The 15,704-nt window shown below is 40.6% G+C and overlaps 1 protein-coding gene across 2 annotated transcripts in view; it reads left to right on the plus strand.

The window, feature by feature from the left end:
• TEX12 (testis expressed 12) overlaps positions 1–15,704 on the plus strand; it is a 480,939-nt gene that overhangs the window by 112,260 nt on the left and 352,975 nt on the right. For both annotated transcript variants that reach the window (XM_086925403.1, XM_086925404.1), the window contains exons 3-4: positions 11,287–11,355; positions 11,598–11,651. In XM_086925403.1, the coding sequence (XP_086781529.1) occupies positions 11,287–11,355; positions 11,598–11,651 (123 nt within the window). The remainder of the gene's footprint in view (positions 1–11,286; positions 11,356–11,597; positions 11,652–15,704) is intronic.

The following is a 15,704-nucleotide window of genomic DNA, read 5'->3' on the forward strand; positions in this document are numbered from 1 at the left end:
GAGCTTTGACACAACACTACTTTAACTCTATGTCCACGATTTTAGTTACAACTGCACCTCTACAACTAAAGAGGATCTCCACAAAAGACTAGAAACCTTGGTATTACGGCAGACTCAACAAGGACAGACGAGGCCTTAGATTAGTTGAACGGTGATGGAGGCCATCACCATCCACGGATCACCTCAAACTGCTCAGATCCACTAGAAACTCGTACTATAGAAAGATCAGACACTCAAAAACAAACTTTTTCCAAAATCAGCTAGATCAAGTCAAGAACTGACCCAAAAAACTATAAGAACTAGTCAAAACTCAATCTATTGACTTAGCTCACCCTCCCCAAGCTGGGCAATGTACGCCACCCAGCTGTGAACAATTTTCCTCCTTCAAGAAAAAAATGGAACTCCTGAAAACGGACCTGCTTAAGGCCTCATTAGCTCAGTCTAACACTCATAAGGACTCGTCATCTCACACTCTAGCAACCCCATTCACCTGCCCATCTAAGCTTGCCCTAAAAAATAATGCCTCCTGGGCTACCTTCACAACCTATAGCGAAGAAGCAATTCTAAAAGCACTCACATCCTTGAACCCCTCCAACCACTTCTCAGACCCCCTTCCTGCAAACTACCTCAAAGATCTCATACTGGTGCTACTGCTACTTTGGACAAAGATTATCAATGCCTACTTAGTCCAAGGAATTATTTCTGATATTCTCAAATCCGGACAAGTTTCCCCATCCTAAAAAAATCGACGGCCGACTCCATGGACCTATATAACTACCGACCAATTTCCAACATCCCAACTCTGGCTAAACTCCTAGAAAAATGTGTTCTCAGCCAGTTAGACAACCACATCACCAATTTTCACCTGCTCAATAAATTTCATTCTGGCTCCCGGGCAGGGCATAGTACTGAATCGGCTATGACCCACATAGTAGATGACGCACTAAAAATCCTAGACCAGAACGAAACCTGCCTACTTATCCGACTTGACTTATCTTCAGCCTTTGACACCGTCAAACATGATAATCTACTAGACCTATTGCAATACAGATTGGGCTTATCAGGGTCAGTACTAAATTGGATTACCTGTTTCCTCCTGAATAGATCCAATAGTTTCAAGGTCAACCAATCCGTCAACGACCGTCCTAGTCCCATTAGGTGTCCCGCAGGGCTCCTCCTTTCACCTGCACTGTTCAACCTATTCACGGAGCCGCTCACTGAGATACTCTAATCATCAAATATCCACTTTCACATGTACGCAGACGACACACAACTATACTTAAAGATAAACTCTTCAGATGACATCAAATCTCTCAATCTAACTTTACAGAAAACCTCTGTCTTGGCTGACTGAAAACCACCTCAAACTAGACGCCCTAAAACTGAATTCCTACTAATCACCCCACCTAACCAACCAGCCACCATGGTTTAAACAACTTAACAGTGCTCAACTGCCAACCTCCTATAATTGATTCAGCAAAATCACTGGGAGTAACTCTGAACAGTAACCTAAACCTGCAAAACACATCGGTGTCGCAGCAAAAGGAGCAAACTTTCAGATAAACACTTTGAGAAAATTAAAACCCTGCCTCCCAGTAAATGACTTCAAGCTGGCAGTCCAAGCACTAGTAATTCCCAAACTAGAATATGGTAGTGCAACTCTCTGTAGACTCTCTACATCTACGACTGGCACTCTACGAGCATCACTCAAGTCAGCGGCCAGGCTCATCATAGGTTCCAAAAGAAATATCCACATCTTCCCTGACTTCAAAGTGTTCAATTGGCTACCCTTTGAAGCAAGAATTGAATTAAAAATCGCCTGCATGATACATAAAGCCATACATCACAACAGGCCGAGGTATCTGGCCCAGAAACATGAGCTTTCTTGTGGAAACAGATCATCCAGGAGCGCCAGCAACATTCTTCTAAAGCCTCAAAGATTTGCCAAGAAGAAAACATATAACCACGCCTTCTCTGGTGTTGCTTCAAGTATTTGGAATGCACTACCCCCAGAAACCACACTTAACCCCTCAACTGCCTCCTTCAAAAAAGAAATCAAATCTCTTCTCAGGACGAAATTCACATGAACATTGAATCTGACTTAGTACAACCAGCTTGAACATAAGACATTATTTCTAAATACTATGTTTCTTTTGTACATTGTCTCTTTTGTTTAATTACCTCGCTCGTAAAGCGCTTTGATACCCGTAAGGATCATGTTCGCGCTATATAAAACCTTCAAAATAAAATAAATACATAAATTAGGTCCTAGTGTACTCGAAAAACATACTTCCGTTCTTGGGCTTTCCTTCTCATGCTTTTTACCATTTGCGTTAACTATATTTTGCTAGAACGTACAAGGCAATTTGTTCTTCCCAAAATACATTCACAGAAGACAATAAGCTGTGATTTCCTTAACAAATTGCCACCAAGACTCGCCCAGAGATGTCAAAAACAGTGGCATCGGGGGGCGTGGTCTGGCCACGCAGGAATATGGCCGCCTGCTAGAGGAGCTCCGCCGAGGGACGGACCCCTGACGAGCTCCTGCGGCTTACCTGCTCGAGTGGGGATTCCCTTTTGTGTCTGGAGGTTTTCGGAGACCATGGGGGTTGCAGCGATGATCTCTCCTGGCGGCTGGTGGCACCTACTCCCGTCTCACGACATGACGGTGCGATAGCTGGTTCTTCAGGCGCCCGCCTCGACACTCGTGCACTTTTGAAGCCGCGCCTCTCCACAGCGTAGGCGGCGCCCCTGCTAATACAGGGCCGATCCTCTCTGGTCTCTAGGCCGTGCCTCTTTGGACTCTGAGCCGCGCCTCCTTCGGTAGGAGTGCGCTTTAATCGGCTGGAAAAATACATTTTGCCTGCCATAGTGCTGCATTTGTGGTGTACGCTGCCCTCTCCAGGATCATTTAGGAAAAGGTTTTCCTCAGCATTCCTGGTAATATTCTTCGAGGAAATTTCTTCAAGCACATTATTGCTGCCTTAACAGTGCTTAATGATTAACCTGTAGGATTATAAGCACTGCTCCGTTTTCCCCCCTTTTATGTGACAATAGGGGCAGAGACAAATGACACTATTGTATTATTCATTTCTCTTCCACTTACATCACTTCAACATATTCTACTTGTATGACTTTTCTGCCAGTGATGTCTACAAGTGTTGGAATTTCAGCCACAATTACCGCTTTCTGCGTCAATGTTATATGCTCATGCTGGTTTTGCTTAATGTAGTTATGAGTGGCTTTTGTTCTCACATGTGTTGCCTTCATATATGTGTAATACTTCATTAATGAAAGGTCATCTGTAGGATTGGCACACTCGTCATTCTCATGAAGGGCTCTTCTTTCTAGTCAAATGTGTGCCAGTGCTCAGTTGAAATAGCAATTTTTGCAGGGCTAAAGTTGCATGACTAATTATTTCATAATAATTGCCATTACATGCAGAAACAGGATATGAATGTCCCTTGAAAAGTCAATATTAACGGTACGGGCAGATTTACTTACAGACGTACTGTTTCGTCTACCTCCTTGACTCTTACCACCTGGCTTTGGTACTTTTATTCAGCCGCCTTAAGAGTTATATATTTCATTTGGGTCAGAGTTACTTGACTCTATTAGTTTTATCACCTCTCTTTCATGTGTCATCCTGTTCTTCTACTGTGAGACTTTGCGAGTTCCGCTTATAAAGGAGTAGGCAGGTGGGGGGTAAAAGGGAAGAGGGCTGAATTTTCATTCATTATCACCGCTATATGTTATGAACTCATGTGAACTGTTTTTGTCTGGCATAGCCCTGGATGGATACCCTATTACTGTATTGCCTCACCTAACTCTCATGTGTATAAAACAGGAGAGACAGAGGGAGGGTAATTGCACAAAAAGGAAGAAATTCAACCAAATATATTAAAAAATTGTATCTTACTTTTAATTGATATAACAAGTTAAAATCAACAGAATTATACAGAAAACAATATGACACTAAACACATTACAAACTAATTCATAAAATTGTTACATAAAAAGGAATACATTTCAAACCATATCCTAATGAACAATAATTAAAAATTACAAAGAAAAAGTGGCAATTGATATTCGACGCGCGTTTCGGCGTTCAGAGCAACGCCTTCTTCAGGAGCCACAAGATTTATCTAAAAGGACACCTGATAACAAAAACATAGAAAAATATACATTACCAATAATGTCTATTTATACATATGTGATAAAACAATACAATCTATACAGTAATTTCTTCCATCTATGAACATACTAATGCAATGAAACCTCCCTACATGTTCTAGGCAATATATCATTTGCAGTACACGTTACACAATTGGATACATATATCTGAGCAGTTGCAATAGCTCCCTCACCTAACTCACATACTTTTCCTCAACAGGGTTTTTTTGGCGCGAATAGCATACAGCTTTTACCTTGCACCTGTTTCATATTGTACTGCCTACTATTTTGTGGTAATGTGCTAATGATTCCTTAATTTGTTGCATTTTCATTATGTTGCATATGATGGTCAATGCTTTATTGCATATACTTCTCTACCTTTGATTATCTGACATACTCTTGGTTTCATCATTGCTTCACACTCCAATACCTTATCAATCCGTTTTTGTAGACCACCTCTACAACGGTGCGCTACAATGTCCAATAACAGAAATGGGGGTCGTGGCCCCAAACCGCCACTTTTTACTGAAGTGGTAAAACAAAGTTCTAATCCACTGGTGATAGGAAATGGCCCGCATCGTCCCCCTCATCGCCAGCTGCATCCTCTCAGAGTGGCAAATCTTTGTCAGATACTATGCAACGTATCCTGCTCGAACTTTCTGGTGTCAACCGCAGACTGGAGCGGCTGGACATCACAATGACATCCTTGGCTACTGAGACTAAGTCTATTCATGCTGAACTTACTAACTTACTACCTTCCATACACGAATTGATGCTATTGACTATCGGATATAGAAACTCGACTGGATACTGTCCACGGCTCAGATCAAGTTTTATTTTTTTTACATAGTAAAATAATTGATTTGGAAGATTGTAGTCGTAGAGACAATATTCGATTTTTTGGGATTTCCGAAAAATGTTGAAAAGCAAGACATGAAGCTTTTTCTATGTGAGACTCTTCCCATGCTGACTGGTATTTCTTTTACTCCTCCTTTCGAAATACAACGTGCTCATAGACTAGGGTCTCCACTTTCTGGTGCTTCTGCTCGACCAATTATTGCTTGCTTTCTTCGACATGAGCACGCTCGACAGATCTTGTCAATGGCTCGTTCACGTGGCTCCTTCTTATTTCAAGGCCATACTATTCGCATGGCGGCGGACTTCTGCAAAGAGACAAATGAAAGGAGGAAGGCGTTCCTTTCTCTACGGCCTCAGCTGCGCAGAGTGGACATCAAGTATGGATTATTCAAACCTGCACGCTTTCGCATAACCAGGAATGGAGATTCTAAGGATTTTTACGATCTTGCTCTTCTTCAGCAATTTTTGGATACCATCACGACTGACGATATGGACACCCAATCTTCCTCCTGTGCTCAGACCTCCCAGTCCAAGGCGTCATCTGCAGGTCCCACAGCGTCTTCTTTGCGTTCCTCTAATGACCCTCGACACCGGGGCAGGGATATTACCCGTCTGCCTCGTTCTCAGGATGATAAGGCCTCTGCACTGCATTCAGTTTCCTCCCTAACTAACATGCCACAAAGGAACTAGTCCAGGTCTCCTCTTAAGCAGCCTTCAGATGCTGACTGATTTTTTTTTTTGCTTTATGGTATTTTTGCTATTTTATGGTTTAGGATAATTCCTATTATCTGATGCTTTAACTGTTCACTTAACTGTCTGTGGTTCTCTAGTATTATAAAATATGCATATTGTGGTACTGTTTTATTTGGTGCTCTATGTCTTATTGTTATCCTGTGAGTTCTCAACAAATTTTGCATTTTATCATAGGCTTTTTAGGAGTATTTACGCATTTTAGATCTCGCTTATTATATGCTGCATATGTATAACCTATTCGGGACTCGCTTCTTATTCATTCCCTTCTCCATGTTGTTGGTACTGTGGTTTAGAATTCATTTGCTTCATCAGATACTTTGTTTTTGACATAATGTAATTTTATTTTAATATTCCACTCATTTATATCTATGCTGTCTCTATTCATATTCTCATGTTTCCTTATGGGGGCTTTTCTTCTTTTGTTTATTACTTCTTTCTCTTTTTCTATATTTGGCATTATCGATTCTGTTCCTTTCTATATATTATTTCACATGTTTCATTATTATATCTTATCTGTTTATTTTATTGTATGCTATGGGGGTTTCTTTATTTACTTCTCCTCCTGTAGTCTTCTTTTCTTTCCTTATCAAGTTATTATTTATTGTATGGTAATTATACCACGCATTTAATCATTCTCTTTATTCATTGGCTGTGCTTTATGATGGTATTTCATGTTTTCGCACGACTTTTGATAATGTTACCCTGCTCTATTGTGTCTCGTATATTCCATATTATCTTTTGTTCTCTAGAGTCCCATTCTTCTTTCCTCGGAGGGGGTCCGGTAACCCCTTGGCGCTGCTTTTAGTGCGCGCAGACCCTTAGATAACAGTTTAGGTTCTCTTCTCTTTTCCTATCTTCATATTTGTTTTTCTTTCGTTTCTACCTGCTTTGTCTCTTTTAGATACTCGCTTTGCTTTTCTAAATGACTTCTGTATTTCCTTTTCCTTCTCTCTTCTTTTCTTTTTCTCCATTTTATTAGTTTTCCTCTTCTTCGACACACTTTGTCTCTTGCTTCCCAGAGCAACATCTTTCTTCTCTATTATCTGTCCAATTGCTTTCTTTTCTTTCTATTTACCTCTTGAATTCTCCTATCATGTCCTCTCCTAATTCGCTGTCAGTGATTTCCTGGAATGTTCATGGCCTCACTCATTATATCAAGCGTAAAAAGGTACTAACATACCTGCGCTCTAAACATGTGGACGTTGCTTTATTGCAGGAAACGCACTTAGATGATATTGAATCTAGTAAACTCAGCAGAGATTGGGTCGGTAAAGTGGTTCACAGTAGTGTCTCCACGCATGATCCTACCAACCCTAACCCTGTTCGCAAGTGTGGGTGGGGTTGCCATACTTTTTCGAAAGTCGCTTCCCTTCACAATTTTCAAAACGTGGTCTGACCAGGAAGGTCGATATGTGTTTGTCAAGTTGAAAATTGGGAACTCTTGCATTTGCCTTGGTTCTATTTATGCCCCTTTAGGCTCCAAAAAACTGTTTTTTCTCCGTCTGAACCGCCTTTTCACGGAAATCAATGCCTCCCAGTTTCTCATTGGAGGGGACTGGAATCTGGCACCAGGTCCTGCTCTGGATGGAACAGGTTGCTTTGACACCGTTAACGCTCCAGATAGAGCCATTCATCGGGACATTCTTGCTGATACTGGTCTAGTTGATCATTGGAGGCTGAGTCACCCTCAGGTCAAAGAATATACGTTTTTCTCCTCTACGCATGGTACATTTTCACGTCTCGATTATTTCCTTCTTTCGTAACAGGCAGTCCAATTGGTTACACAGTCCCAGATCTTGGAAGCAGCCATATCCGACCATTCCCCTGTTTCTCTTATCTCTTGATTTGGGTCTCTCCAAACCAGGACGTAAACCAGGTATAGAGCTCCAGCAGGTAAACTTCCTTTGCAATCACATCTCCAGGATTACCTTATTCTCAATGATAAATCAGTCTCTTCTAAGAGAATGGTTTGGGCTGCTGCAAAGGCAACAATTAGGGTTCAACTCATGCGGGAAGCTGCTTTACGCAATAAGGAAAACGCAGTCAAACAGACTGCTTTGGAGGACGACATTCGCCGACTTTCTCAATCCTATATCTCAAAGCCAACCCTTCAGGCTCGTAAATCACTGGAGAAAGCGAGAATGTCTCTTAATAGTCTCTTTACTTCTAAAGCCGAACACGCTTTGCAAAAGATGAAAGGACGTCATTACGAGCAGGGGGAAAAGGCTGGTCGGTTATTAGCTGCGCAATTGAGACAGAGGGAGGCCGCTATGGCAATTCCAGCTATCACATCAAGTAGTGGTGACGTACTTACTCGACCACAGGAAATTGTTGAGGAATTTGCTTCATTTTATAGATCTCTTTATTCTCCAAGCACTCATACAGACGCCCTTGCGATGACCAAATTTTTAGATGCAGTTCATCTCCCTAAACTCTCTGATGAGGGTAGAGCCCTACTGGATGGTGTTATTACGAAGGATGAAATTTCTTCAGCAATCGCTGCCTTGCCATATCATAAAGCTCCGGGGGATGATGGTTTTTCTCCTGAATTTTTTAAATGGACCGGTCAGAATATGATCAACACTTCACATGCTGCATTTGGGGAGGCGGTGGAGGAGTCTTCTCTTGGTCCTCTTTCCAACAAGGCCGTTATAGCTGTCTTGCCGAAACCTGGCAAGGATCCTTTGTTATGCAGTAGTTATAGGCCCATATCTCTTTTAAATTCAGATGCTAAGATACTTGCTAGCATCCTTGTATCACGTCTTCGTAAAGTTTTACCTTCTTTAATCCACAATTCGCAGGTAGGTTTTGTCCCAGGTAGGTCATCTCGCAACCATTTATGCACCTTATCTCATACTTTATGGTCAGCTAAACATCTCACTGATGAAGCGTTACTTCTCTCTGGATGCTGAAAAAGCTTTTGATCGTATTGAGTGGGAATACCTTTTTTCTATCATGCAAAGGTTTTGGTTAGGCGACCAGTTTATAGATAAAGTGCGCCTGCTTTATGATGACCCATCAGCTCAGGTCAATTGCAGCTGTTTTCTTTCAACCCCATTTCCAATTAGACGAGGTACTCGTCAGGGCTGTCCACTCTCCCCTCTTCTCTTTCTTCTCGCAATGGGGCCTTTAGCTGCTGCGATACGACAATCTACTACTGTGGTAGGTGTCCCCCTTCCAATTGGTCACTCTAAAATGTATTTATATGCGGATGATATTCTCCTCACACTCACTGATCTTCCCCGCTATCTTCCTGCTCTCCTCCGCATCATCAATGAATTCTCTTCATTTTCTGGCTACAAGATAAATTGGGATAAGAGTGAAGCATTACCTATGACCATTGGTACAACAAAATATGTGATTTCTGATTTCCCTTTCCATTGGCAACCATCCCGACTTAAATATTTAGGAATCTTAATTAATAGAGGGTTGGATAATATAGTCACCGACAATCTGACTCCTTTAATCATACAAATGCAAAGAGACTTTGATAAATGGAAGGCTTTGGGTTTATCCTTATGGGGGCGGGTCCAGGCGGTCAAGATGGTTACCCTTCCTCGATTTCTTTATGTCTTGGGTATGCTTCCTCTTCACATCCCCTTAACAACTACTCTGGGATCCATTTACTCCAAAATTAAACTTTTTGTCTGGGGCACGGCTAAACCGCGTTTTACCTTTGCAAAATTAAAATCTCATCATTTACAAGGGGGTTTGGGTCTCCCTTCTATCGAGCATTACTCGCTTGCTCTTCATCTTTCACAACTTGTTTTTTTCTACCCAAATCTAAAGACATACCTCAATGGGTCCCCCTTGAACGTCACTTATTAGCTTCTGGTCTTGGTTTGTCAGTTCTTCTGATCCTAAAAACCCTATATTATCTGCAATGTACAAATCCTGAGAAGCCATTGTATACTTAAATCTAATTCACGTATCCATTTTAAAGCTCCTTTATGGACTAACTCTGCCGTTCGTGTTGGGGGTCGCACTCTGTCCTGGTCCGTAAGGCAGGAAGCTGGTATTCAGACTATAGATCAATTATTTCATAATAACTCTTTTAAATCTTTTCTCAACTCTGTGAGGAATTTCATCTGCCATCCACACAATCCTGCAAATACACTCCGCTCCAACAAGCTCTCACAAAACATTTAGGTCCTCCGCCTGACTTAATATCTGTATCTCCTATTGTGTCCTACCTACAGTCATGGGGGAATCTTAAAGGTGTGACTTCTGGTCTTTATAAAACTTTTTTGCATCCTTTATTTTCACAGCCTCTCTCGCAAGCTCTCCAGTTAAAATGGCAATCTCGCCTATCGGTTGCATATTCCAATACTCAATGGGACCAAATATTGGAAGGGTTGTATAAGGGAGTCCGTGAAGCCCGTCTTAAATTTTGCATTTTCAAAATTTTACATGAATGGCATTGGTCTCCAGTCAAATTGCATCATGCTACGTTATTATCACATACTTAGTGTTGGAGGTCTTCAGCTTCTGGTTGTGATATTACGCATATTGTTTGTGAATGTCCTCGTACGACACCTTTTTGGCTTTTTGTATAGAAGACATTGGTCAATACCATGTCACTCCCTCTGCCCCTTACTCCTCTGAATAATATTTTGCATGATTTTCGTAGCCTTCCGAAGTTTTCTAGGCCGCAAACTCGTGTTCCCCACATGGCTCTGGCCACGGCAAAAATTTGTATACTGCGGCACTGGAAATCGCCTCTGCCACCTTCGCAGGAAGAGTGGTTGGTGGGAATGATGCAAACAGCTGTACATGAACGTACAATTTATAATTTGCAGGATCAAACTTCCATTTTTCTCCAGGTGTGGTCTCCTTTTCTGGAAGCCACTGTGCACAGTGACTCTGTTTCCACTCCTCCTTCTTCTTTGATTGTTCCACCTTCTTAATTCTATTCTTTTTAAGGTTCTCTTTTTTGTATGGCTCAGCTTTACATTTTTTCTCCTTTACCTCTTTTGTGCTTACTCATGTTGCTCTGGGATTCTTGCTTATTCTTTTCTTTTCCTCTTCCTTTTATTCATTTTCTTCCTTTTTCCTTTTCTTTATTCTTCTTCTATAATGTACTTATTTTGCAATTTTCTCATTATTATTGTATTTAAGATTATGGTATATACAATATCTCTATGTCCTCATATTTATCATACTTCGTGTAATACCTTTCCTCATTTGTACTATTTTTACTTGTCAAAGATATTATCCTGCTTTATTTTTTGCATCTGTACTTTTATCTCTAAATTTCTAATAAAAAGTTTCAACACAAAAAACAGTGGCATCATGCACTTCATAACCTCACAAAATAGGAAAGGAAATCTTTATGTAAACTTCAATGTGCCATTCAAGTAATAAAATCTACTTGCTTTCTGCCAACCCATTGTGGTGTTTTTGATGGACGAAGTTGCATGTATAAAAAGTAGTTCACTTTTTTGTGTGTAACAGAAACCAGTTTGTAATACGTAATTTCGGTGTTTCCAATGCATATTTCTAGGTGAAAATGCCAAGTTTAACAACGAAAACTAGTGAATATAAAGGCCCCAAGCGTAAAAAAGAAGCAGAGGTAAGAAGAAAGCCTTGTAGAAAAAAATATGGTAACTTGAACTTTGTCAGCATTTTGTCTTTCATAAGTGTACATGCGTTGACTAATTCCCGACATCACATGAATTGTTGAGAGCAAAAATAAATACATATCCTTCACTTTTAGTTCTTGTAAGTTGCTTTGCGAATGTAGTGATGCCACAGAAGCTAGAAAAGGAACAGCCACCAACAGCCCTTACAGATTTCTTTCTTCTCACTTTTAAGGAGACATCTGTGCCAGATTACAGAAACTTCCCCAGGAAGGAGGATAATTTGCAAGTAATTATTCTTTTGTGTTAAATTACCCATCATAAAGAAGTGGTGTTAGTACGGTTTTGATGCATTCTCAATAAGTTCACTTGTTGTTTTTTACAATATGCAATATTTTAACATGGCTGTTGGTTGCCGTAAAACAGCTGCAGATGAAATGGAAGACCGAGTACACCTTACACTAAGAAATGTGGTATTAAACTACTTGTTAGAGAGCTATATTTTCCCTCATACCTGGTTTTATGTAGGAAGAACAATAATTTGAAATTGATCCTTTACTAAATAGCAGCCATTTGAGTTTAACTAGTGCCCCCTAGGTGGAAATGAATTTGTCCATGTTTAATATCACACTGGCTGCTGCATTTTAAACCATTTGTAACTTTTTAATGGATTTGGTTAAAAGTCCCGAATATACAGTTACACGATTCAATTTTAGAATAAATAAATACATTTACAATTTGAACTGTTGCTGAACTGAAAACATAAACAATTCTCTTCAAAGCCTCAGTTGGAAAAGTCCGTGTTAATGCACCATCCATTTTAATTCCAATATTTTTTTTCTCGCAATCAATAGGGCAGTTTAACAAAATATGTGGGCAAACGTGTTATATCATTTCTAAAAGTGAATTACAACTGCTGTTATCATGTTGGTTCTCTGGCAAGCCCCAACCACATATGAAACACAGGTTTAATTAGACGGGGAAGTATGCTAATGACAAAATCACGTTTGAGGCTTGCTAGTTCTGTGGTGACTGTGAGAATGTATCTCTTTTCACCCCACTTTATGCAAACTGATGCAGCTGTTTTTTTTAACCCTGGGGCATGAACAGCAGTGCCCCAGCATGCAATATGTGTATTCTGACTACACCAATGGCATAGAAAAGTTAAATATCACCTGTGGACTGCAGCTCATATAGTGTCATCCTCTGTACTGACAGAGAGCATGGCTTCAGGCCTACCTGTGTAGCCTGTCTACTTCAGCTTTTAAACATGCAGATGAACCTGTCTAAATAATCTTTTAAAATCAACAATTAGAATGGGCTCAGAAAATGTTAACTGCACCCAAAATGGAGTTGTGAAAGGGAAAAACGATCGTTTTTTAAAAGAACCCTCACCCACCAACTTAGTTAGTGGCATGATTCATCATTGAGTTCCCACCTAGGGTGCCGAGTGCATCCTAGTTGTGCTTCGATGCCTGTCTCCATTTGGTGGGAGCCTGAGGCAGGGTTAAAATTAGAATGCAGATGTTTGTGAGGTGTAGATGATCTTATACATCCTACAACTGGTCTACATGTTTCACCCAAATAGAGTCGATTATAATGGCTTTCGTCAGGACCAATAGTGAATACGCCAAAGTAAATTAAGCATTTGGTGCTGTGAAAGGACATGCACTAAGGTGTGCTTGAAACTTGAAGAGTATCATCTCTATTTTCTGGGTGAAATAGTAACTTACGGTTTACACCCAACATGCAATACCTGTAGGAAGAAATATGACATGATTATTCACAGTCATTACTGTACAGTAGTGTTTTTGTAATGCAGTCTGTAATGTAAAACCACGATCACACATAATCATAGGTGCTCGTGCATGCGTGAAGATCAATCATCGGAGTATGCCACCAGTAAATTGGTTAGTCTTCAGTGCTTTCGGAAAAGGCACTACGACAGAGTCACATTTATCACTGAGTGAAAATTTGCTATGCTTAGTCATTTGTGCACAAGATTTCTCGTTGTACATGCATAGGAAAAAAACATGTGTGGTAACTTAGTCAGTTACGCCCTCACGGGTTCCTTTAACATGCATTCAAAAGTCAGCGTTCCAATTAGGGAGTGCAACCTCTTTTTAAAAAATCTGAAGGTAATCACTTAGTTGTATTTGGAAAATAAACCTTTCCCAGGCAGAGAAATCTCGGCAATAAGTTAACTGAATTGTCTAAGAAAATTGTCATATCATTTTTAAGAGTTATCCTGGTATAAAGAGAACGTTTGAAACAATATTGAATTGCTTACTCAAGTTATTTTTTAATCAAGTAACATGGATCCAGGCACGGGACGGTGCCTGTAGTCACACTCTAGATGGGGATATAAGGAAGTTTGTTGAGTGAGCCATACACTCCCCAGTCCTGCTTCTTCAAGGTCCACCTTCTGTGTTGCATACCTACTGCAGTCCTAACAAAAGATCCTGGAAATGCTCCTGTGGCCGCCTCTCGTGTCTAAATGATTACTGCAAGCCGGGTTCCGGACCATCCGTCACGTGAGTACGTAAGCATGATGATGTCACAGGGTCAGGCTCACGCGGCCAAGCACTTGACGCACTGTCCGGAAGATAAACCAGGAGAGTTCTTTCAAACTCCTCGCTTTCTCTACTTTTATTATAAATAACCTTTTTAACACAACAGAGCCCCATTTTAAACATTAAATACATGACCTCTAACTGCGCCTTGCTGCCCACCTGGTAGAGTGCCTAGTATTTTTTGTTGGCATGCACTTTTAGTGACTAGCCCCAAAAAGCTATTTTCATTATTCAAGGCTAAAGCTGCTCTTTTGAGGAAAGCTAAAGTTCAGATAACATAATAATTCTACTGTCTTTGTTTTGGGACGGACTACTAGAAGGATTCAATCACTATTTGTAATGTTTATTAAAAATCAAATTCACTGGTGAAGAAATATGTTTAATAAATATTTAGGAAAATTAAGTTTAAAAAAGTATCTCCTATTTGGCTTGAACCTCTACCATGCTAATTGGAACTAGCCTGCCAGCAGCTACGCCCTGTCAGTGCTTCCCCCTTTATGAGGTATGAAAACTACTCCCAAAGCAGAAACAAGAGCTTAGGCCTTTTGGCAGGAACATCTGCCTGTAAAGAGGGTGATTCTGCTCCGCTCAGGATGGCAGCTAAGGAGGGTTCATGAACTTCTTTACCTTGAAATAGACAAGGTGAAGCCTACCCATTCATAGTTAATTATTATTGTAGAACTGAAAAGCAAAGCCTATGTTTACTGGGCCATCAGTAGCCAAAAGTAGTGTAGTTGAGGAGAAAGGGACTGCTCATTTCCCTAAAGACCGCCCTGGCTGGCACACCAGCAGCCTTAAAGGGCAGAAGCGTGCTGATATTTTACTCCAAATAGTGCACTGTGGGATAGTTTGCTGAAAGGAAAACAGGATATGGTGCAAAGGTGGTGAAGAGGTGCCCCCAGGGATTTTTTTTTTCTCATTGGTTAGGGGGTGTCCATGTCTCACTCAGCCCCCTGAATCCTTCCAAAGTGACACCTCACACACAGCTCATCAGAACACATTGAGTGTACCTAGGCTTTTTTATACTGCTTAAAATGCTCCCAATGGTGCAAGCCTGAAGCTGTATTTTAAGACTGTGCACTTTACCACTGCTAACCAGTGCTAAAGTGCTTGTGTTTTCTCCTTTAAACATTGTTAAATTGCCTTACACCCAATTGACACATTACAATTATTTATAAATCCTTAGTAAAAGGGTACTAAATGTACCAAGGACCTGTAAATTAAATCATACCTGTGGGCCTGCAGCACTGATTGTGCCACCCACTTAAGTTGCCTTTCAAATATGTCCCCGGTCAGCATTCAGCCTGTTGGTACAGTTTTGAGCTTCCATTTAGACCTGGCCAAATAAACCTTTTGCCAGGCCTAAACCTTCCTTTTTAGGTCAAGCATTCAAGACCTTTTGTATATACTTTAGTATACGACCAGTAGATGACAGAAAAATACCAGAATTGCTTTCTGCTGGGGGACTTTCTTTAAAAAAAATTCTGGCAACTACCTCTATTCAACTTCCTTGATAGAAAACAACCAGCAGAGGTCAGTAAAGTACCAGAATCACTTTAGCAGTCTCTAGATTCCAACCCACAGAAATTGTCTTCCACAAGCACCGTATACAATAATATTTTTATTCAAATCTTGTATTTCCAGTGATATGACCACCGAAGGCCCTGATTTTATATTAAAAACAGAGCTTTGGACTATACCATTTCCTGCTGAAAGGCAATATTTCTCTTGATGTGTTCCCATACCTGGTGTGGCACGCAGTTTCGCGC

This window comes from Lissotriton vulgaris, chromosome 6, assembly GCF_964263255.1.
Source record: "Lissotriton vulgaris chromosome 6, aLisVul1.2, whole genome shotgun sequence".
Taxonomy (NCBI): domain Eukaryota; kingdom Metazoa; phylum Chordata; class Amphibia; order Caudata; family Salamandridae; genus Lissotriton; species Lissotriton vulgaris.